Genomic DNA, 24477 nt, shown 5'->3' with positions numbered 1-24477 from the left:
ATATGCAAATGTTTTGTTGGCAGATTGATGATGAAGTTAGGGGTAAAAAAAAAAAAGAAAAAAGCCTATTTTTGAGAGTTTTGGCAGTGAATGAATGATTTGTTTTTCAAAGATTTAACATTTTAAAGGACCAATGGCAGCCTGCATGCCTTCCAGCAATGAAAACTGGTGCTTTTAGAAGGGTCACTCCCAAAGCATGGGTTCCTAATGATAATGGCCTTCATATTGTAAAGTGCTGGGCAAACTGTTGGCACTACATAAATCCTGTATAGTAAAAAATAATAATGGGGGCATTGGACTCTTCAGCATACGCCATTCCAGTAGGGTGCAAGCATAAAAGAGGTTAAGTACAAACCTCTACCTTTACCCTCTATTAAGGGCAAGTAGGTTGACAACTACCTTAGTGTTGAACAGGTAAAGATATCCTACTCGATATCTTAAAATATGCAACTTAGGACTTCATAAAACATGAAATCACATATGCATCAGATATGCTGAATGTCTATCAAAGGAGTACTTTGCAAACATGATGGATATCCAATTAATCTAAAAGTGGTTTTATATAATTGATAATGAATCAATTACAATGAGGAGGAAAGTATTGACAAGAGAGAGGATACGATTACAATGTACAAATATAAATCAATGATGACTCTGTGATAAATTGTTTACTCTAAGGTACCTGAGGACACAAGGCCAAAATTTGAGGTTAGAAGAAAAGAAGTTGAACCTTAATTTGCGAAAAGGGTTCTTTACTATTAGAGCAGTAAAAATTGAAAACTGTGTCCCCCTAGAAGTGATAGTAGCTGGGAGTGCCAACATCAAAATATGTAGATGTCTTTCTCAGGAAGCAGACTATACAGGACTATGGAAATTGTTATGCCGCGTACACACGGCTGGACTTTGCACTGTCCAAAACTCGGAATTTCCGACGGAAAAGTTAACAGGCTCTCAATCTAAAGTCCGTCGGACATGCCGACAGACAAAGACCGATGGGCATACACACGGTCGGAAAATACGATGAAAAGCTCCCATCAGACTGTTTCCATCGGAAATTCCGGCCGTTTGTACTTGGAATTAGAGAAAAAAAAAAATCAATAAATAAAAATAAAAAAAATCACATGCTCGTACAGAGGTTGAACCAGGTGAGCCTGTGTTTTTTTTTTTTTTTCCAGCCTTACGAACTATGCAACATTAGAGATCACATCATAATGAAAAAAAACGTTAAACTTCCAGGCTAAGTTCACCTTTTATGAAAATAATAAATACATGCACATCTTTTTGCAGGAAAAAAATAAAATAAAATAAAAAAAAGGTGCATTTATTATTTTTTTACTCTGCAGCCTGTTGATCGTGGGTGCAATGCCAGGATTCTATAGGCACTCAGTAGAGCCGTCTTCCCATAATCTATACAGGCAGACAGTTACTGTATGGCAAGAAGGATCAATGGACTACAAGAGCGCTCACCAGTGCCTTTATAGTTCATTGATAACTACAAGCCATTACCCACGGCGGCTGACAGTACTTGCAGGTCATTTATTCACAGAATTCCTTAAATGAATGGTGCATTTCTGACAGCGGGTGCTGGGAGAAGATCTCCCACCTGGTGTCACGGGGTGGAGGCAGGAGCTGGAACATGTTCCATGTTCCAAAGGTGAACTTATCCTTTCAGAATAAAAATAATTACCTGGCCAGTGCTGAGATTACATAAGATGACATCACCTGTGGCAGTGGCAAGGCACAAGGACTGCTGATCAGGGACATCCTGTATACCAACCACCTGGCCACTTCCATCTTCTGGCAGATAACTCTCAGATGTTAGGGAGACATCTGTAATTATCTAAAAATGAAAACAGTGTTGATATTAAAAAAAAATAATACACATGTGAATTTCTAAATAAATTAAGAGAGAAGATAAATTAGGAGATAAGATATGCAATATAAGGAGCAGGAAAGCTGAATGCCTCTGCTAGCAATGAAGTACTGTATAATGAGATCAGATGCTCCACCAAGCAGGAATTGGAAGAATCCAAGAAGGTAAATATAAGGCTATAAATCATACTTCCTACACCATGATCCCATTTTTCCTGTTAAAAAAATGTTTCACGTCAATAGTTTAAAGACTAGGTTCACTTTTTATAAAGAAAATAATAATAAATGTAGTCAGTGGATTGCAGGTGCATTGTCAGGCACCTGCATACTCCTCCTCTGGCTCTCAGAGAGCAGGAGGAAGAATCTGTGGACTACATGGGCACTGATTATAAACCCTCGTAGTCCATTACAGGTCTTTCATTTATTTACAGATCCCAGGGAATGAAACAAGCGGTGGAGGGTTCATCTGAGAGTGGAAGGGTCCAGAGCGAGAGAAGAGGTATTTGCACCATTTTAGAAGCCTTCAAATTTTAACACCGGGCAAACAGCTAAATACATATATAGGAGGTGTTTCACTTGTACAGGAATTGTAAATTTTGTCAAAAGCAGAGCGTTTCTTGGCAGGACAGAAAACTAACTTTTCTCTGCTACAGTTATGTAAGGCTAGCCATAACTTATGCAGTTTTCTTACCTTCAACCCATGGTTGTCAACACAGTCAGTGTTGATAGGGGAAGCTCTCCCACTATTGTGTTGTGCTGGCAGGGGAGCTTTACCTATTGGCAGAATACAATGATCAATGCTGGCGGCTATAGCCACCAGCAGTGATTGCACACAAAAAAACATTAAAAATCGTATCAACTGGCTGAATTTCGCTCTGCCTAAGGCCAACTTAACACTTACAGGTCAAACCTTCGCCAGCCTGTGAGTGGAAAGTGAAAGGAACAACAGCCAATGGAATGACGAGCCCATACAGTGCCTTGAAAAAGTATTAATACCCTTAGATATTATGTGATAGACCAACACAAAGTGGAACATAGTTGTGAAGATAAATGGTTTTCAAATTTTTTTTTTTTACAAATAAATATCAGAAAAAATAAAAAGTGTGGTGTGCATTTGTATTCAGCCCCCTTTACTCTGATACCCCTAACTAAAATCTAGGGGAACCAATTGCCTTCAGAAGTCACTGAATTAGTAAATAGAGTCCACCTGTGTGTAAATTAATCTCAGTATAAATACAGCTGTTCTGCGAAACCCTCAGGAGGTTAGAGAAGCTTAGTGAACAAAAGGCATCTTGAAGACCAAGGAACACACCAGACAGGTCAGGGATAAAGTTGTGGAGAAGTTTAAAGCAGGGTTAGGTTATAAAAAAAAATATCCCAAGCTTTGAACATCTCACAGAGCACCGTTCAATCCCTAATCCGAAAATGGAAAGCGTATGGCACAACTGCAAACCTACCAAGACATGGCCCGTCCACCTAAACTGACAGGCCAGGCAAGGAGAGCATTAATCTGAGAAGCAACCAAGAGCCCCATGGTAGCTCTGGAGGAGCTGCAGAGATCTACAGCTCAGGTGGGAGAGACCGTTCCCAGGACAACTATAAGTTGTGCACTCCATAAATCTGGCCTTTATGGAAGGGTGGCAAGAAGAAAGCCATTGTTGAAAGAAAGCCATAACTAGTCCTGTGAACACCCATGCGATCCGATTCTGCTGCGGACCAAAAAAAGGGTCCTGTGCGAGTTTGGGCCGGGTGCGATGCGAATTCAGCCATACTATCTGTATGGCTGAACTCGCATCGCACAGAGATCGGATGTGATTTGCACTGCAGTGCGAATCACATCCGATTCTCGTAGCCGCAGCAGTGTGAACCCAGGCTTAAAGTACAAAATTGCTTAAGATTTTTAAAATACAGGATTCTAATCACTATGAGTATGACACAAAAGCAGGTCAGTCCAGTTTTGTGTCATCTTTTAGACCTCATGAATACACCCCTCACCTTGTCCACCACAACTTCAAGATCTGGACTGGATCGCCTGGCCCCTGCTCTCTCTGCTTCTTGTTAGTCACGCGTAGAGAGAGAGGATTGGGCATATCACTCCGCAACATAACCTTTCTATGCTAATGCTGTGCGGAGTGGGTGCAGAAGATGTATTCCTCCGCGCCCGAAATAGAAGAAAGAGTCCCCCCCACTGCAGCCGCATACACAGCGTAGAGCACATCTAAAAAAAAAAAAAAAAAAAGTGTACTAAATGGGGGGTAGTGGCGAGGTTGGATGTTATCTGCTGATAGCGTTATTTATGGCGATCACTGATTGGTGGAGGAGGTATTTTTTTATTTTTTTTATACATAGCATTTTTTGCAGTTCAGGTTGCCCGGGCCCCCCTGCTGGTCAGGCCCGGTACAGCAGGGCCAGATGTACTGGCCTATCAGCGGCCCTGAGCGGTGGTTGTCCCAATACAATAGCCTAGCAGGGGAAATGGCCCATATGTGCTGTTGGTGTGAATGGAGGGATCTGTTTTTTCCTTCAGTCCACAGGCTGAATGAAAATAAATGCATTAGCATGTTAAAGGATGGTTTCACCTATACCAACATGTTATATGTTACACCCTTATTTAGGGTGTAACATGCATCATGTTGGCATTCACCCCTACAGCCCTTTCCCATTGTGACATTGAGCAAGGGTTCACCTCCCTGCAGCCGCTGTCACAGCCGTGTCATTCATTCACAGTGATCTGTGAATTAATAAACTACAAGTCCAATCTTTCACTGTGGCAGATGGACTTGTAGATCTCAACAGATCAGCGCTCTCATAGCCCATTCACAGTAACTGTCTGTCCGTATAGGGGTACAGGCACAAAGCCATAGGCAGTGTCCACAGAACCTGCAATCCACCGATGATGGGTACAATGCTCTGCAAGCTCCTGTTTTTTTTTTTTTTTTTTTTTTTTATCTGCAAAATCATTTGCGTTTATTTATTTTTTACAAAAAAAGTGAATTTTGCCTTCACGATTTTTTGAATCCCCAGCAGCCTTTTGGATAGAGCACATACAGCTTTACAGATAACTAAGCTGGGCCAATCTAAAGTAAAAGTTACACATGCACAGCTCCTGTTATATCCAAATGGGGGACAACATTTAGATTTATTCAGTTTTATCAGTCTGTGTTAAAGTGGAACTCAAGATAAAATGTATTTTAGCTTTGGACCCAGTGTGGAAGGGCAAAAACCTCAAGTTCTTATTACCATCTGTGTCCCAAATCAATACACAACAAGGAGGGAGAGGAAATCTCAATAAAGTGAGCAGAAATTCTAACTTTGGCAGAATTGGCACCCTCAATGAAAAATGTCTTGTCTCTTCCTGAGTGGTATGACAAAACAATAACAAACACCTAAACCTACTTTAGAAACCTTACCAAAGCCTACCATTCCACCATGTCTAAAGTGATCAAGATCAGGATTTTTTTTTCATGCAAGCCTTTATCCTAACTTTCTGCAAGAGTAACAAATTATCTTAATGGGATCTGAATACCTGACCAGGGGGATTCTGTGTCTTCTGTTCTGCAAACCAGAAACAAAATTGACATACAATGAATATGTATTATATCAGTTACCTGTTCTGTTTTGGGGTCTAACTCCACGAACCCATAATTTGAACCAATGAGAACTGTTCCAGTGTCAGTGCGTATGGAGCTGCATTGTGGGATACCCATTCCTTGAGCTGATCTGCACTGCAGAGTACTGAGTAACTTAAGGTTTCGCATTTTGACGATGTTTACCAAAGAGCTGCAGAAAGAAAAAATAATAATATGTTGCATTATATGATATTAAAATTGGTTTAGATAGATTGTTAAATATATTTTTTTTAGCAGAGACCCTATGGAATAAAATGGCGGTTGTTGCAATATTTTATGTCACGCTGTATTTGCGCAGCAGTCTTTCAAACGCAATTATTTGGAAAAAAAATAAAATTCAATGAATTTAAAAATACAAAACAGTAAAGCTAGCCCAATTTTTTTGTATAATGTGAAAGATGTTACACCGCGAGAATCATTATTCTAAGCAAAAACAAATCGCGATTCTCATTTTAACCAGAATCCAGCAGCTCCAATATATAAAGTTGTGCTCATAAGTTTACGTACCCTGGCAGAATTTATGATTTCTTGGACATTTCTCAGAAAATATGAATGATAACACAAAAACTTTTTTCTTTCACTCATGGTTAGTGTTTGGCTGAAGCCATTTATTATCAATCAACTGTGTTTACTCTTTTTAAATCATAACAGAAACTACCCAAATGACCCTGATCAAAAGTTTACATACCTCAGATCTTAATACCGTGTATTGTAGAGCTGCAACTAACGATTAATTTGTCTGTCGACTAATCTATCGATTATTTTTTCGATTAGTCAACGACTATCCGATTATTTTTTTTCTTTTTTAATGAATCTAGTGTTTTTTTTTTTTTTGATTAGCTAATTAATCCTTTGGATAACCTTGAGAGTAGAGTATTGTATTGCAGAGCATTGGCGGGCAGTGTATTGTATTGCAGAGTATTGCATTGGCTGGCAGAGTATTGCATTTCAGAGTATTGCAGAGTATTGCATTGGCTGGCAGAGTATAGTATTGCAGAGTATTGCATTGGCTGGCAGAGTATAGTATTGCAGAGTATTGCATTGGCTGGCAGAGTATAGTATTGCAGAGTATTGCTTTGGCTGGCAGAGTATAGTATTGCAGGGTGTTGCTTTGGCGGGCAGAGTATTGGCGGGCAGAGTATTGCATTGGCTGGCAGAGTATTGGCAGGGTATGGAGGGGTGGCTGCTTCCATCCGACCTCTCCCCTTCACTGCACAGATCAGTACAGAGAGGGAAGAGAGAAAATCGGCGTCATGACGCCGGTTTGTTTACAAGTGATCGCTCCATCGGAGCGATCACATTGTAAACGCCTGGGTGTAGAAAGATGGCCACTGCTTCGGAGCTAGGCCGAAGCCGCGGCCTCTCCTAAGGCCCAGACCGCGGAGCGCTCCACGGATCGTGGCATGTGCGCTCGGATCACGGATCGGTGACGATCCGTTGCACCCCTAGGGACGGCGGCACGGAGGGGGGAGAAGAGAGGGGGATGGCGGCACGGAGGGCAGCGGTAGATACTAAGCACTGACCCCACTGTGACGTATCGACGCCCTGCACGCACGTCAACGTATTTTCTTAGTCGACCTAGTCGATTACGTCGACGCGTCGTGGCAGCTCTAGTGTATTGCCCCCTTTAACATCAATGACAGCTTGAAGTCTTTTGTGGTATTTGTGGATAAGGCTCTTTATCTTCTCAGATGGTAAAACTGCCTATTCCTCTGCAAAAAGCCTCCAGTTACTGTAAATTCTTGGGCTGTCTTGCATGAACTGCATGCTTGAGATCTCCCCAGAGTGGCTCAATGATATTGAGGTCAGGAGACTGAGATGACCACTCCAGAACCTTCACTTTATTCTGCTGTAGCCAATGACCGGTCGAATTGGCCTTGTGTTTTGGTTTATTGTCACGTTGAAATGTCCAAGTACATTCCATATGTAGCTTCCTGGCTGATGAATGCAAAATGCTCCTCCAGTATTTTTTGATACCATACTGCATTCATCTTTCCATCAATTTTGACCAATTTTCCTGTGCCTTTGTAGCTCACACATCCCCAAACATCAGCAATCCACCTCAGTGTTTCACAGTAGGAATGGTGTACCTTTCATCATAGGCCTTGTTGACTCCTCTCCAAATGTAGTGTTTATGGTTGTGGCCAAAAAGCTCAATTTTGGTCTCATCACTCCAAAATGACTTTGTGCCAGAAGGTTTGAGGCTCGTCTCGGTACTGTTTGGCGTATTGTACTTGGGATACTTTGTGGAATTTGTGTAGTAATGGCTTTCTTCTGGCAACTCGACCATTCAGCCAATCTTTCTTCAAGTGCCTCCTTATTGTGCATCTTGAAACAGTCGCACCACATGTTTTCAGAGTCCTGTATTTCACCTGAAGCCATTTGTGGGTTTTTCTTTGTATCCCGGACAAGTTTCCTGGCAGTTGTGGCTGAAGTTTGTTGATCTACCTGACTGTGGTTTTGTTTCAACAGAACCCCTCATTTTCTACTTCTTGATTAGAGTTTGAACACTGCTGAGTGGCATTCTCTAATTCCTTGAATATCTTTTATATCCCTTTCCTGTTTTATACAGTTCAACTACCTTTTCCCCGCAGATCCTTTGACAATTCTTTTGCTTTCCCCATGACCCAGAATCCATAAATGTCAGTGCAGCACTGGATGAAAGATGCAATGGTCTGTCAGGAGTCCAGAAACTCACTGACCTTTTATATATATATATATATATATATATATATATATATATATATATATATATATATATATATATATATATATATATATATACACATACACACACACACACTAAATTACAAGCAAACAGATCACAGGTGAGGATGGTTACTATTCAAACCCCTTTGTGTCAACTGTGCATGTTATGAGGCCAAAATCAGCAGGGTATGTAAACTTTTAATCAGGGTTATTTGGGTAGATTCTGTTGTGATTATGATTTAAAAAGAGTAAACACAGTTGATTGATAATAAATGGCTTCAGCCAAACACTAGCCATGAACGAAAGAAAAAAGTTAAAGTTGTATTGGAGCCCAAAACAAAAATGTATTATTTCAGCTCAACAATTCTTAGGACGTAGTGGCTACATTAGTTTCTTTTTTAGACTTCTTTCTTTTATTTTTGCCCGGTCGGTAATAGACCTGGGCATTTTGAATCACGGGCGGAATCGCCGCAATTTCAAAAAGCTCTGCTAAAATGACAAATCACAAAATGTGCATTTCAGATGTCATTCATTTTAATGACACCTACAAACGCGGTGCGGTTCTGCTGTGATAAATCACGCTGCTATGTTGGCACACTGCACGGCGTGAAGCTTGTCACCCAAAAAAGGTTTCAGGGTTTTCTTTCACTTGACAAGCTTTGCACGGTGTGGTCTTCTGTGATTTCCGCATGATTTATGGTGCGATGATCGCAGCTGAACCACACGGTGTGAAGCCTTAAGCCTCGTACACACGGTACGACTGTTGGCCAACCAAGCATCTGATTTTTTTGTCTTAAGGGTGTGTGCCAGAATCTTGTCTTGCATACTAAAGCCTCATACACACGATAGGACTTTGTACAAACTTTCCCTTGGATTTTTGTACAAAGGGCGTCGGCCCTGAACTTGTATTGCATACACACAGCAGGACTTTTTCAGCCAACTTTCACAAAATCACGTGGTTTTTCTGCTCTTTACCGCCACCTTTGGTCAACTTCTGTAATGTTGTCTGATCTTTTGCATTGGTTCTGAGCATGCCTGTTTGTACTTTGTACAAAAGTCCTATGGTTTTCTGTACACACGATCAGACTTTGCTCCATCAGACTTTTGTTGCCAGAAAGTTTGTCCGTTCGCACAGCCAACAAAAGTCCGATGAAAACCAAAAAAGTTTGTCCGATGGAGCGTACACACGGTTGGATGTTGCTCCAAAACAGCTAATTTGCATGTTTGTTGTCAAAAAGTCTGATCGTGTGTGTGGGCCTTAAGACTGGCCATACACCTATAGATTATCTGCAGATTTTCTAAGGTCAGATGGAAAAAGTGGGAGATTCCTCCATCCACACAGTTCAGCGTAGATGGAGGAATCTGTTCCACTTTTTCCATCTGACCATAGAAAATCTGCAGATAATGTATAGGTCTATGGCCAATCACAATTGTCGTGCAACAAACATAGTGACATACGAGAAATTTCAGCTCTTGAGCGCCACCCTTTGGACCCCTTCTGCTAATGTTGTGTTTGGACCATTGATTCCAAGCATGCGCGTTTGTACTTTCGACTTTTGTGTGACGGATTTGTGTACTGACCATCCGAAAATCTGACGTCAAACTGTTGTCCGCCAAAAATGTACTAGCCTGTCATCCAACATTTGTTGGCGGAAAACTGGACAACGGTTTTCAAAAGGAGCGTACTAACGGTAAGATTTTAGGACAAACAGTCTGTCAACAGACAATCCCCTGCCAACAATCGTACCGTATGTATGAGGCTTTAGACTGCTATTTTTCAACTGACCAAGCTGTCCAGATAAATTAGCAGTTAGAAGTTTGAGATCAACTATTTATCACCAACAGTGTTGCTTAAAATGATCACCCTTTATTTATGTAACACCTTTATCCCAGAACAAGAAAAAAAAAAATGCTGTATTTGATTACAAAGTGTTACCTGGAGTTTAGCTTTAATTTGTTAGTCATGTCTGTCTATAGCTGGGTTCACACCTATACAAATTGGATGCGGGGATAGCAGGAGAACGTGACCGGCTCTCTAGGGAGCTGGTTCACATATCTCCGGCGCAGCTGTGGCTCTGTTTCAGGGCTGAATTCAGGCAAAGATACCGCCCTGATTCCTCCCCGAAATGGAGAACAGGGAAGCACAGCGTTTCTGTGTGATCCACGGCCAGTTTAGGTGTGAACCGAGCCTAAATCTGCTAGTCTAAGGCCCCTTTCACACGGGACGGATCAGTAATGATCCGCTCGCTCAGCGGGGATCGCTCCGTTGTCCCCGCTGAGCTGGCTGCGGACAGGGCGGTCTCCGCACACTGTGCGGGGACCGCCCTGTCAGCTCTCCGCTCTCCTCTATGGGGATCGGATGAGCACGGACCGTCTGTCCGTGTTCATCCGATCCGCTCTGCAGACGGATAGAAAAATAGGATTTTCCTCCGTCTGCAGAATCGGACAATAGGGGAGGCGGACGAAATCGGGTGTCTGCGGATGTTCATCCGCAGACACCCGCTATCCCATAGGGATGAATGTATGTCCGTATTTCATCCGAAAACGGATGGATGAAATACGGACATACCGTCCGCATGTGTGAAAGGGGCCTAACACTAGCCTGCTCCCAGACCCACAATGCTGTTGTCCAAAATGTATCACTGTTGCTCCTTCATCCAGAGTGGAGACACCCTAAGACAAGAAGTGTGTTTGTGGCAGGATCACCAGGTAAAAAAAGAAATTTTGGATTTAGTACCACTTTAAAGATCCTAGCGGACTCTGAAAACGAGTGATTAGTAATGAATGATTTGAGAATAATGTAAGATTATTACTGCAGTGAAAATATATATTATCCCAGCGCGGCACACCCACATTTCTGAACCGGAATCAGCGATAATGTGCAGCAGACACTGGAGCGAGTACTTCTAGAAAGAAAAACGACTGCCATCCGATCCTTCTGTTTTTAGCAGATCCGATTGGATGCAGGTGGGTGTAAACTGACACATGTCTGTTTACATCCCGCTCCAAAGCGGAGAACAGAGGTTCTGATTGGGTCCAACTAAAAAAAAAAAAAAAAATAATAATAATATGGACAGGTGTACCCCATCAGAATGTTTGTTTGTGTGAAAAGGGCCTACATGTCATGTCCTTAGGCTCATTCACACTATGCATGCATAAAAAGAATGTACAGATTTGACGTGCAGATATGCGCTGACCCCACTTTTTAAGTAAGAACATTGATGTGTATTTTTACCCTTTAATCTGTGTCATCACATTACATTCACTTGTGCTGCATTTATGTGACAGCCAGTCAACAGCAACAACGTGATTGGGAAGACTCTCCTGCCTTCTGAGGTTATGCTCACTTGGGGAGGGGACTGGCTGTTCCTCCTCACCTTATAAGCCTCCGTAGAGTTACACAGGACAGCGATCACTGGTAGAGAGGAGACTGAGGAAATGCTCCCACCTGCCTGCAGCAGACTCACATACAAGATTATTTCTAACTGCACTTTAAAAGCGAGAAGCTACAGCACAAAGAAATGGCAGTGTGTGCTATTACTGCTCAGAAACAAAAACGACACACCAGAGCAGGAATGATTGCAATGACTTATGGCAGAAGCTGTATGTTATAGCAGCCATAAACGAACAGGATATCACATACCAAAGATCGGTGCACTATCCACGTTTCCTGCTTCCCATGCAGTGCCAGAAGCCCACCATTCACTGCAACGCACTCCTGTCCGCTTCTCAGCTCTCAACGCTGTCTCTTATTCTGAACGGCTGAAAGCTGGCGAGACATGTTTCCGAAGACCAAGGCTTCGTGACGATAAGCCGAGAGGCCAAACCAAAATGGCTCCCCCAAGTGGAGACAGAACATATCATACTACTTGTGCTCTAGTACGCTTATGTGACGTAATTCCGCCTTCCAATGTCTAGAAGGCTGAGTGGCCATGTTTGAGATGGGCAAAATGAAATGTAAACAATTGCCAGAGTTTTTTTTTTTTTTTTTTTTAAACGGAACATGTTATCTTTTAAACGAAGACTAATATAAACAAAATATTTGTTTCTTCTTTAAACCTGGCCCTGTTATTATATATAGGTTAGAGGTACACCACTCCCAAATGAAGTAAATAAATGCTATATCTATCTATCTATCTATATATCACACACATATACACACACAGCTTTCCTTCAACTGTGTCACACTTGCTTTTTCTAACATACAGGAATATGTCTAACCAGCCATAGGCACAGCTCCCAACTGTCCCTGATTTCGAGGGACTGTCCCTGATTTTGAGCAATGTCCCTCTATCCCTCATTCCTCCTCATTTGTCCCTCATTTTGGTCTGATCTCTATAGTTGTATATAAAATACACTTTTTATCTAACTAAAAAGTGTTTCCCAGTGCTAAACCTTTCATCTAAATTGCTGAATTTGTAAATTCCAAAAGCCAATATAAAGGAATGATATTGGTAAAAAAAAAAGCACTTGTGGGTTTAACCAATCTTGTTTTTTTTGCACACTTCTTCTTTAAAGGGGCGTGGCAAGGGGTGTGTTCTATGCCTGCATACTTTTGTTGATAGGTGTCCCTCATTCCCACCATAAAAAGTTGGGATGTATGCATAGGTATTCAGAAGGCGATGCCACTGCCTTCAGAATGTCTCTTCACAGCAAAGCAGCACTTTGTAAGGGGGCCAACATGTCACACAGCAAGTCAGCCATTTGGCTCACCGTTGCAACCAGGCCTCGTTGACTTAAAACAGAATTTCACTCTCTCAATAAACGGTGACTGTTTTTAACCACTTGCTTACTGGGCACTTAAACACCCTTCCTGCCCAGACCAATTTTCAGCTTTCGGTGCTCTCACACTTTGAATGACAATTACTCAGTCATGCAACACTGTACCCAAATACATTTTTTGTCCTTTTTTTCCCACAAATAGAGCTGTCTTTTGGTGGTATTTGATCACCTCTGGGGTTTTTATTTTTTGCGCTATAAATGAAAAAAGACCGAAAATTTTGAAAAAAACGCATATTTCTCTGTTTCTGTGACAAAATTATGCAAATAATTTTTCTTCATAAATTTTGGCCACAATTTATACTGCTACATATCTTTGGTAAAAAATAACCCAAATTAGTGGATATTATTTGGTCTTTGTGAAAGTTAGAGAGTCTACAAGCTGTGGTGCGAATCGCACAAAATTGATCACATCTGATGTACTGGTGGCCTATCTCATTTCTTGTGACCCGAACAAGTCAGGAAAATACAAATACACCCCAAATGACCCCTTTTTGGAAAGTAGACATTCCAAGGTATTTAGTAAGAGGCATGGTGAGCTTTTTGATGTTGTCATTTTTTTCCCACAATTCTTTGCAAAATTAAGATTTTTTATTTTTTTCCACAAAATTGTCAATGTAATAGGTTATTTCTCTCACATGGCATGTGTATACCACAAATGACACCCCCCAAAAAATTCTGCTACTCCTCCTGAGTATTACGATACCACATGTGTGGGACTTTTTCACAGCCTGGCCACATAGAGAGGCCCAACATGCAGGGAGCGCCATCACGTGTTCTAGGAGCATAAATTACACATCTAACTTGTTGACTACCTATTACACTTTTGAAGGCCCTGGGGCACCAGGACAATGACACGTGACAATGATGACAGATGGCACTGATACGTGGCAATGATGACACTTATACGTGGCACTGATGACACGTGGCAATGATGACAGATGGCACTAATTTGTGGCACTGATGACAGATGGCACTTATACGTGGCACTAATACGTGGCACTGATGACAGATGGCACTAATACGTGGCACTGATGACAGATGGCACTAATACGTGGCACTAATATGTGGCACAGATGGCACTAATACATGGCACCGATGACGCGTGACACTGATGACAGATGGCACTGATAAGTGGCATTGATTACACGTGATACTGACAACAGATGGCACGTGACACTGACAGGTGGCACTGATGACAAATGGCACTGATACGTGGCACTGAGGACAGATGGCACTAATATGTGGCACTGATGACAGATGGCACTATGTGGCACTGATGACAGATGGCACTTATACGTGGCACTGACAACAGGTGGCACTAACAGGTGGCACTGGGGGCAGGTAGCACTGGGAGGATGGCACCGGGGAGGATGGCACTGGGCGAGGATGGCACTGGGCGAAGATGGCACTGGGGTGGATGGCACTGGGGTGGATGGCACTGGGGGCGGATGGCACTTTTTTTTTTCACTTACGGCCGCTGCAGCCGTTCATCTCTCCCCTCTCACACGCTGTCTGTGTGAGGAGGGAGAGCGGCGCTGAGAGATGATCTCATATGTTTACATATGAGATCATCTCTCATTGGATAGGCCGATCGCGCTGTACACGGCCGCTGTGATTGGCCGTTTATAGCGATATGTGTTTGCCTGTCTCCGGGGGACACGGCAAACACAAAACTTCCCCGCATTGCGGAAGTAAACACGAGGACATCCAGGGACGGCCTCCCGGACGAGAGCTCCCGCTCTATAGCCGTCATTCGGCTATAGGGCGGGCGGGAAGCGATTAATCCTTCTGCTGCTATTATTAGTAAATAGATAAAAAAAAAGTGTGTCATATTTACTTGTTTTAAACTTTTTTTTTCAGTTATTTCCTGGTTTCTGGCCTAGGCCAAAATTATGTAATACATCACAAGAGTCTTCAATAGGGGAGGAGGTGCTTTCTCAGCTAAGCACACACTCCTGTCTAAAAGCCTGAGCTAAGGGCAGAAGTACAATTGGCAACATACACCTGTCAGTTAAATGAGGAAAAAAAGACCAGTGGAAGCTACTAGTGACAAATCTATTCATTAAGACCGCCGACTGTTTTAAGCCTAGTACACACAGGCTGAAACCAGCCGACATTCAGCCCATGTGTACGGCAGCCGGTCCGACTTATGTTGAAGGGTCGTGACCAAAAAAGGTCAGCTGACTGGAGTGTTCTGGCCGTCCCCCTGTTAGAACACAATAGCACAGCAGGGGAGATTGCTGTACTAACATCGGATCATTAGTACAATGGCTTCAGCCTGAGCTGTCAGGTTTTTTTTCATTCAACCCAGAGAAAAAATTAAAAGTGTGTACAAGGTAAAAAAAGCAGACTAGTTTCAGCATGCACATATTTTGAGCTTTAATAGAAGTGCTTTCATGAATCACTTTTCTATTCTTGATTACTTTTTTACATTATATTTAATTATTTTTTATTATAATAAAGATGAATTTCAGGTATAGCTATTGTTACATTGGTCAAGCTTGAATGGTTGCTTCCTCGAATCAGGAGGATGTACCAGCACGTCCCCCCATTCCTGCGACGTAATCTGTGAAGGACACAGCAGCTCACAGATCAGGTTAACATTTTGATCGTTGTAACCAATGACAACAATCACAGTAGTAAACATTCTTATTAAAGGGGGCTCCCGGATTCCGATAAGCCCCCCGCCTGCAGAACCCAACATCAACATGGGAACAAGGTCCATAGGGGTGAGGGGGGCCGCAGCCCTTCCCCAAAGCTCCCATGCGGCCTGGTACGGTTCAGGAGGGGGGGCACTTGCTTGTCCCCACCCCCTTTCCTGACCGGCCAGGCTGTGTGCTCGGATAAGGGTCTGGTATGGACCTTGGGGGGACCCCCATGCTGTGTCCCCCTTAAAATCCATACCAGGCGACGGGGCTCGCAAGGTGTCAATCTCGCAGATAAAAGCAGCAAGATTGACTTCCTTTTCTAGTCCCTTCATAACTCATCATGTTCAAAATGAATGGAATTTAGTCCGTGTGTGGGCACGTGGTTCATCTGGAAGTCCATCATAACTCTGTCAAAAGTCTGTTGGGAAGACCATCGCACCTAGTCTGACGGAAAGCCCAGTCATGTGTGGGCAAGTCCGTTCATTCAGAAAGTCAGTCGGAACTCCGCCGAAAGTCCGTTGGGAAGTCCGTCGGACCTAGCCTGCTGGAAAGTCCAGTTGTGTGTACGCGGCATAAAAGCTTTTAAAATTAGCACTTTTGATTTTTCATGTTAGTGTCTCATAGACTTTTAACGGTTTTCCGGCGGCTTTCGAATTTGCCACGAACAACGCATATTGTTCGCTGTTTAGCGAACACCTAATGTTCCAGTTGAACTTACATTTGACTGGAACATCGGGCTCATCCCTAGCTAACAACTGTATTTTCATTTTCTCCATCTGATCACCCCCTACAGCTATTATTACCTTTTGTTCCACTTGACCCTCCCTCCTAGATAGTAAGCTCTAACTAGCAGGGCCCTCTGATTCCTCCTGTATTGAATTGTATTGTAACTGTACTATCTGCCCCCATGTTGTAAACCGTTCGCAAACTGTTAGCGCTATATAAATCCTGTATAATAATAATAATTTTCCAAGTTTGTCTCACTTAAGTGCAAACTTTTTTTTAATACAAAATTTATTGATCAACACTGCCAGCACGCTCTGGTTTTCTGTTTTTTTCTTTTCTGTTACATAAGTGTGACCTCCTGTTGTCACGAAGGCTGTATTTGTTGTGACTACGCATATGCAGTTATAGCAGACATGCCAGGATTTGCAGATAAAGCTGCATCAGGTAAGAAGCGAAACCGAAGCCGTATGTCTGTAGGTATATGTCTGTAGGTATATTTACCATGATAACTTTCTCTTACTGTACAGTGATTTAGAAATCAGACAACAAAACCTACAATCACGTGTTCATATTTTTCAAAATGCAAGTATACCACAATTGCTTAATAGCAGTGGTCAACAGGCACTGGCTTGAAGAGCTGCTGGGCCCTCCCCAGACACTGGGAGGATTTCCTAAGGGAGACGTCATGGTATGTATGGCAAAATCTAGCTGTTGGGACATAGACTGACTATGACACATGCTAAAGAATATGACTGTCAGTAGAAGCACCCTGATTTTATGCACAGTGTCATGAGACCAGATATACCAGGCGGATGGAATGTTATCTGGAGAATATAATCCTGTATTAACTTGCTGAGCTGATTCACAGCTCTGATCAGGAAGTCAGTGAGCTTTGTGGATCTACGAGAAACAGCATTGCTGTGCTAACTGGGTATGTCTGCCTTGAAAGTCTAATATATTCAGCCATTGACCTTTTATCAGGCTTTTGTTAATGTATTATTTATGTCATTTTGTTATTATTATGCTATTGTTGTTTCATATTACTAATTATGCTTATTTTTTTTATTTATTATTAATGTAGTATTTATTTTGTGGCAAACCGCTCTTTGGGTAAATATGTAATGCTTTGTCTTCTCTGTTCTGATAAGCACTCATATTGGTGTTTACGACTTTCTATAAGGTTTGTTTGCCGATTTTAATATTTATTTAATTGGTTATTTCCATTCAACAAAAACACACACTTTTCTGTTTTTAGATCTTGGTGATTATAATACTTCCTTCTTAGAAGTGTTTCTTTTTAAAGCAGTGGGGGCCCGTCTAATAAGGGAGCACAGGCGCCACCCCCTCTATCACACCACCCCCCTGCATGTATAATGGATAGCATGAATCTATCCATGGCTGCCGCGGCCACCCCCTGTTCAGGCGTCCAGCCCCTTTCAGGATGTGGGCGCCTGAATTACAGCAGCGGTGATGTATTTTTGAAGCATAATAGGCTCTAATAGGCTTCAAAATAGGGTGGACTCGGAGCGCAGAAAATTGCGCTCGGAGCCCACCCAAGTGTGCTATGCCGCGTACACACGAGCGGACTTTCTAGCAGACTAGGTCCAACGGTCTTTCCGACGGACTTTCGGCGGAGTTCCGACGGACTTTCCGAATGAATGGACTTGGACACATACAATCACATCAATTCTGCTACATATTTTTGTTTAAAAAAAAAGTGTATATTGATTGGTTTGCATAAAAGCGTCTACAAACTATGGGATATATTTATGGAATTAAATTTTTTTTTACTAGCGGCGATCAGCGACTTATAGCAGGACTGTGATCTTGTGGTGCACAAATCGTACACCTGACATTTTTGACACTTTTTTTGGGAACCAGTGACACCAATACAGTGATCAGTGTTAAAAATATGCACTGTCACTGTACTATTGACACTGGCTGGGAAGGGGATAACATCAGGGCGAGCAAAGGGTTAACCGTGTGCCTACTTGGTGTTTCAGTGTAGTGGGAGAGGTTCTTTTACTAATGAAAGGCATTGATCCGTGTTCCTGCTTTACTGGAACAGAGGATCCATGCCTTCTGTACTGACAGAACGATCACTGTCACGTACAAAACGCAACACACATAACTGCAGCGTTCACAGAGCCTGTGATCCCTTCGAACGCTATTGCCGCATACACACGATCGGACTATCCGGCGGACTTTTTTTTTTACAATCCGCCCGTGTGTGGGCTCCGGCTGACTTTTTCTTTCCAAAAGTCCCGGCGGACTTAGAAAGAAGTTTTGACTCAAAATTGTCCGCCAGACTCGGCAGTCCGGCGGACAGTCCGCCCGTTTGTGTGCTAGTACGTCAGAATTTTGAAATGAATGGACTTGCCCACACACGGAGGAAAGTCCGTTCATTTTGAACGTGGCTTCAGGTAGATGGAACTAGCGAAGGAAGTCAATGTCGCCGCCTCCATTGGCGAGATTGACACCTCGCTGGCCCTGTTACCTGGTATGGATTGGGGGTCCCCCCAAAGTCCATAACAGACCCTTATCCGAGCACGCAGCCCGGCCAGTCAGGAAAGGGGGTGGGGACATGCGAGCGCCCCCCCCCTCCTGAGCCGTACCAGGCCGTGTGCCCTCAACATGGGGGGGGGGGTGCTTTGGGGAAGGGGTGATGTCACATGGTGACCCAGCCCCTTATGATGTCACAGTCTCAGCATCCTCCGGGACTGTGACAGCATAAGGGCCCCTTATCCCTATATAAGTCGCCCCACAACGCATTCCCTGCTATTGCTGCCAGAGAGAGAGTTGTGTCAACATCGCAAGGAAGAAGAAGAAGGCGGCGGTGGCAGAAGACCAGGCCAACGCTAGTAAAAGAGCTATAAGAAGATAGCTGAGGCCCGGCAAGAAGAACCAAAGAGTGGGACGAGACCCTGAAGTCAGAAGAAGACCCCTGGATGGCGGCGCCGAGCTAGCAGAAGATAGCGGAGGAGTCCGGCGAGAAGACCCCCAAAGACGGAAGAAGAGAAGACCACCGAAGCTGTCTAATAAATTATTTAAAAAACTTGTGTTGTGTTTTTTTTATTTACACTTTTTTCACCAGGTGAATGGGTAGAGGTACATGGCACCCCATACTCATTCACATAGGGTGGGAGCCGGTATCAGTATTTAATAAGGGGGCTCCCGGATTCCGATAAGCCCCCTCCCGCAGACCCCCCCTTTCTCCAAAGCACCCCCTCATGTTGAAGGCACACGGCCTGGTACGGCACAGGAGGGGGGGGGGCGCTCGCTCGTCCCCACCCCCTTTCCTGACCGGCCAGGCTGCGTGCTCGAATAAGGGTCTGCTATGGACCTTGGGGGACCCCCACGCCGTTTTTTCGGCGTAGGGATTCCCCTTTAAATCCATACCAGGTGATGGGGCTAGCAAGGTGTCAATCTCGCTGATGGAGGCGGCGACATTCACTTCCTTCGCTAGTCCCGGCTACCTGGAGCCACGTTCAAAATGAACAGACTTTACTCCGTGTGTGGGCAAGTCCGTTCATTTCAAAAGTCTGGCGTGTGTGTGCAAGTCTGCTCGTTCAAAAAGTCCGGCGGACCGCCGCTGCAAAGTCCAGCTTGTTGTCCGCTGGACTAAGTCCGCTGGATAGTCCGATCATGTGTACGCAGCATAACAGTTTTTTTGGTAGCGATTGAAGCAGGCTCTGACAATCAGGTGCTCTTTTTGCCTGTGAGTTGCACTAGTTGTACCAGTATATTTAGAGGCCACTAGTTAAGAGGCCTACATGTTTCTGAGCATGAGAGATGAGAGTAATGCCGCGTACATGCGCCCGGACTTTCCGGCAGACTAGGTCCGACAGAATCAGTCCGTCAGACAATCCGATCGTGTGTGGGCTAATCGATTTGATTAGCCCACACACGATCGGATTGCCTGATGGACTGATTCTGTCGGACCTAGTCTGCCGGAAAGTCCGGGCGCATCAATGCGTTTTTTGTTAAAAAATCCAACTGACCTAGGAATAGAACATGTTTCAAATCTGTCCTACAGACTCAATTCCTATCGGGAAAACCATTCGTCTGTATGCTGGTCTGACGGACCAAATACGCAAGGGCAGCTATTGGCTACTGGCTATTGAACTTTCTTTTTTTTTTTTTTTTTTTTAAAAGGATGGTACATGACAAAGAATACAACGTGGTAAGCACAAAGAATTTTTGAAGTAGAATGTAAGTCGTATACAAGCAGTTACATGACATGAAATGTATTATGAACACAGTACTCTTTACAAGAAATAAAGGCCAACCCATTCTCCCTCAGAAGAAGGAGAAGGGGGGGGGCCTCAACTGGATGGATCTGAGAATAGTAAGGCACCATGATATCCTCAAAAGGAGCCAAAATCAAACATGTAGCATGCATAAGGATAAAACAGACGACTAGAGGGAAGGCAGGAGGAGGGGGGGGAGGTGGAACGTGCTGAGTCAGGTATAGCAGTCCATACATGGGGGGGGGGAACCAGACCCGGTGAAGGGGGCGAGGGTTTGAAAAAAAAAAGTTTGCTGTTCCGTAGACTGTAAACTGAAGCTTCAGGATGTAGCAAAGTTCGCTGGTAACAGGGGATCCTTGCGAATGAAAGAGTGGTCCTCAAGGCGGGTTTGTTCCTGAAGAGTGAGTTTGGAGGCAATGAACAGGTCCCATCTGCTATGGAAACGCTGTGTGGTTTTTGGTTGGTGCAGATTTGTATTAAGTTTATCCTGGAAAAGAAGGTGCATGAGGTCTCTATTGACTTGAGAAACCGAAGGTGTGGCAGTGGACGTCCAGTTGGCTAGAATGGCTCTCCTAGCAAGTAACAGACAAATCAGGGCCCATTCCTTGCCCGGAGGTGAGGAAGTGGTTGACCATGAGAGTAGTTTGGGGTCCCAGTACCCAAAGATAAGGAGTAGCGGCTCTTTAGGAAGCTTCAGGAGCGTGATCTCGAAGATGAAGGCCAAGATTTGATCCCAGAATGATGAGATGACCAAGCAGGACCAGTAGCGGTGAGCGAGGGAAGGTCTTGGGTGTTGGCAGAGAGGGCACAATGAATCAGGAGACTTATGTGGTGTCACTGATGGCAGGAACGGTATGTGCGCTCGGTGAGAAATCTTTAACTGGGTTTCCCTCCAGGATTCATTTGGGACCAGGTTGTAGACCGAGTTGAGGCCGTGCAGGATCTTTTCCACTATGTCATTATCCGAAAAGTCTTTCGCCCAGTTGGAGACTGAGGATGAATTCAGAGGAGGCGTTGTTTTCAGAAGTAAAGGTTTGTAGATGTCAGAGATTCTGTAGGAGTCCTTATGGAGAAGTGTTTCAATGAAAGAGGATCTGAACCTCGTGTGCTCTACCCTGCAGGATTTCTGTAGAAAACTGAGGCATTGGCCATGGTGGAAGGCAGATGATTCCGGCAAGGAGAATTTGTGGGCTAAAGACCGGAAAGATAATGCGCGACCAGAGTCCAAGTCACATAAGAATGAGAAGGTAGTAAGGCCCTTTTGTCACCATGTTTCATAAGGATGGTGGTCCAGACCTGGGGTAAAGTTTGGATGACCCTGTATCGGGAGGTGTCTTGACATGAAAGGAGACAGTTTGAGACCTTTTCTTGCCTCTCTCCAGGCGATAGCTGTATCTCTCAGCAAAAGATTATGTTGGAGTGACAGTGGAGAAGGGCTGTTAGTAGGGATGTGTCATTTCAGCCTCCAGTTGATAGTTTGAGCAACGGGATTTTTGGGTTATCCAGTCCATGCCTACCCTCAAAAGACAGGCTAGGTTGTATGTTCTTAGATTGGGGAGACTAATACCTCCCTCGGTTCTAGGAAGGTGAAGTTTGGTAAACGCTATGCGTGGTCTCTTGGTTCGCCATATAAATTTGGAGATTGCGGCGTTTGGGAGTTTGGTGTCCTTGTGCCGAAGAAGTAGAGGGACCGTCTGAAGAGGATATAATAGGCGTGCGAAACTGACCATTTTGACTAGGTGACACCTTCCTAGAAGCGAAAGAGGTAGATCCATCCAGTTTTCAAATTCTTGAACAATTTTGGCAAAGAGGGGAGGGTAATTCAGGTTGTAGAGAGAAGAAGGGAGCTTCCCAATTTTAATACCCAGGTAAGTGATATGTGATTTTGCTATTGTGAAAATGGAATGCTGGGCCCATGTTGGATGTGGACGGGAGCCCAAAGGGAGTATCTCGCTCTTGGAGTAATTTATACGCAATCCCGAGCATTTTCTGAATTGGTCAAAAGTATCTTTAATCATGGGCATGTCAGCAGACGGGTTGGCAGAGAAAATAAGAACATCATCTGCAAAGAGAGACTTTCTTAGTTTGTGTGACCCTATTTTGATCCCATGCAACGGGGCTACGTTTGATAGGTATCTGGAAAGTGGTTCAAGAGCAATGTTAAAAAGGAGAGGGGATAGAGGGCAGCCCTGTCTGGTTCCCTTATGCAGGCGAAACTCATCTGAGAGGAGGCCTGCGGCGACTAGCCTAGCTGCTGGGGAGGTGTACATGGAGCTGATTAGGTGAAGAAAGGGGTCAGAGAAGCCCATCTCGCCCAAAACCATGGACAGCCATTCAAAATTGATGTTGTCAAAAGCCTTTTCGGCATCAAGGGTAATAATGGCCAGGTCACTGTTAGGGTTGCATCTAGCGTGTTGCAGCGCTATCATCACCTTCCTGATATTAATGGTTGCTGTTCTGCCCTTGACAAAACCTGATTGGGCGGAATGTATCAGGGAGGGGATGACGTTGGCCAGGCGGTTGGCTACTATTTTGGAAAGGATCTTGACATCAAGGTTTAGGAGCGAAATGGGCCTGTACGACCCAGGTTCTTGTGGGTCTTTCCCTTTTTTTCTAGCAGTTTGATAATCGCTTGGTTGCCTGAGGGTATATAGGGGCCACCGGACCATATGTGTTGGTAGACATTCGTAAGAGTGGGAGTCAGTAGAGGACCTAAAGATTTGTAAAATTCGCCTGTTAGGCCATCAGGGCCAGGGGCTTTGGAAGAGGCTAGAGTCCGAATCGTGGAGGATATTTCCAAAGGCGAGATGGGGGCATTTAGAGCGTCGAGTTGGTCGGGAGATATTCGGGTAAACTCGACTTTACCGAGGAAGTTGCGTGCCTTGTGCTGGTCAATAGGGTCTGCCGAATAGAGGGCAGAGTTGTAGCGTAGCATAGCCGCGTTTATGCCTTTCTGCGTGGTCGTAACACGACCGTCTGAATCGCGTATGGATGGGGTGACCAACGGGCGGTATGGACCTTTGCAAAGTCTGGCAAGAAGCTTGCCAGCTTTGTTGCCAAATTTATGTAAAGTAGCATCAAGGTAGGCCCTTTTGGTGGTTTCCAAGGTTTCAGCCCATGTGTCAAAAGACTGCTTGGCTAAGTGCCAAGCCGTCCGATTTTCGGGAGAATCATTGGTGTAGAGTACTCGTTGGGCTTGGTGCAATCTGGAACTGGAGGTCTTGTAGTTAAGAAGGGCGTGTTTTTTAAATGAGGATGCATAGGAGATAATGTGTCCCCTGAGGAACGCTTTGCCAGAATCCCAAAACAGGTTTGGACTATCGGTGTGCATCGCATTCGTTTGTGTGTAAATTGCCCACTCTTTCTCCATGTATGATTGGAAGTCTGTGTTGTGTTGAAGGTAGGACGGAAAACGCCATATTTTGGGGTTGGGGTGAACGTCTGGGGTCTCTAGGGTCACCGAGATGGGTGTGTGGTCCGATATAACTATGTCATGGATGTCTGCTCCAGGGAGTATGGGAATCAGGTCGTTTGTACAGAAGATGTAGTCGATCCTAGTGAAGACATTGTGTGGGTGGGAGTAAAAAGAAAATTCACGGTCGGTCCGGTGGTGTAGTCGCCAGATGTCATGGAGGTGAAGGGAGTCTATCGTCGACGCAAAGGCTCGTGGGATTGGTAGGGGCTGGAGGTGTGGCTGGGCGCGGAGACGAGGACCTATCATCGAGCAGGTGAAAAGTGGAGTTAAAATCGCCCCCTACAATTTGTGGAAGGTGAGGGAAACGCAGGAGCCAGCCAGTTAACATGCTAAAGAATTGCTTTGTAGGATTATTAGGGGCATATACATTAGATATTACAAGCTCT

General features: G+C 44.1%; 2 protein-coding genes across 6 annotated transcripts in view; one reads left to right on the top strand and one right to left on the bottom strand.

The window, feature by feature from the left end:
• The window catches only part of ELP1 (elongator acetyltransferase complex subunit 1), a 133138-nt gene extending 121132 nt beyond the window's left edge, over window positions 1–12006 (bottom strand). Inside the window, exons 1-3 of the mRNA XM_077476258.1 lie at window positions 11854–12006; window positions 5481–5652; window positions 1688–1840 (exon numbers count right to left, since the gene is read on the bottom strand). Coding sequence (XP_077332384.1) covers window positions 1688–1840; window positions 5481–5630 — 303 coding nt within the window. The 5' untranslated portion in view covers window positions 5631–5652; window positions 11854–12006. The remainder of the gene's footprint in view (window positions 1–1687; window positions 1841–5480; window positions 5653–11853) is intronic.
• Window positions 12007–16758: 4752 nt separating this feature from the next.
• TBC1D2 (TBC1 domain family member 2) overlaps window positions 16759–24477 on the top strand; it is a 101466-nt gene continuing 93747 nt past the window's right edge. For 3 of the 5 annotated variants that reach the window (XM_077476252.1, XM_077476255.1, XM_077476256.1), the window contains exon 1: window positions 17063–17297. The gene's annotated coding sequence lies outside the window, so the exon portion shown is untranslated. The other 2 variants (XM_077476253.1, XM_077476254.1) reach the window with 2 other exon arrangements.

This window comes from Lithobates pipiens, unplaced genomic scaffold (genome assembly GCF_037356315.1).
Source record: "Lithobates pipiens isolate NorthernLeopardFrog02 unplaced genomic scaffold, aLitPip1_a1.2 Scaffold_13, whole genome shotgun sequence".
In the NCBI taxonomy this organism is placed as follows: Eukaryota; Metazoa; Chordata; class Amphibia; order Anura; family Ranidae; genus Lithobates; species Lithobates pipiens.
Note: the sequence above shows the minus strand (reverse complement) of the source record. Positions and strands in the feature narration are given on the sequence as shown.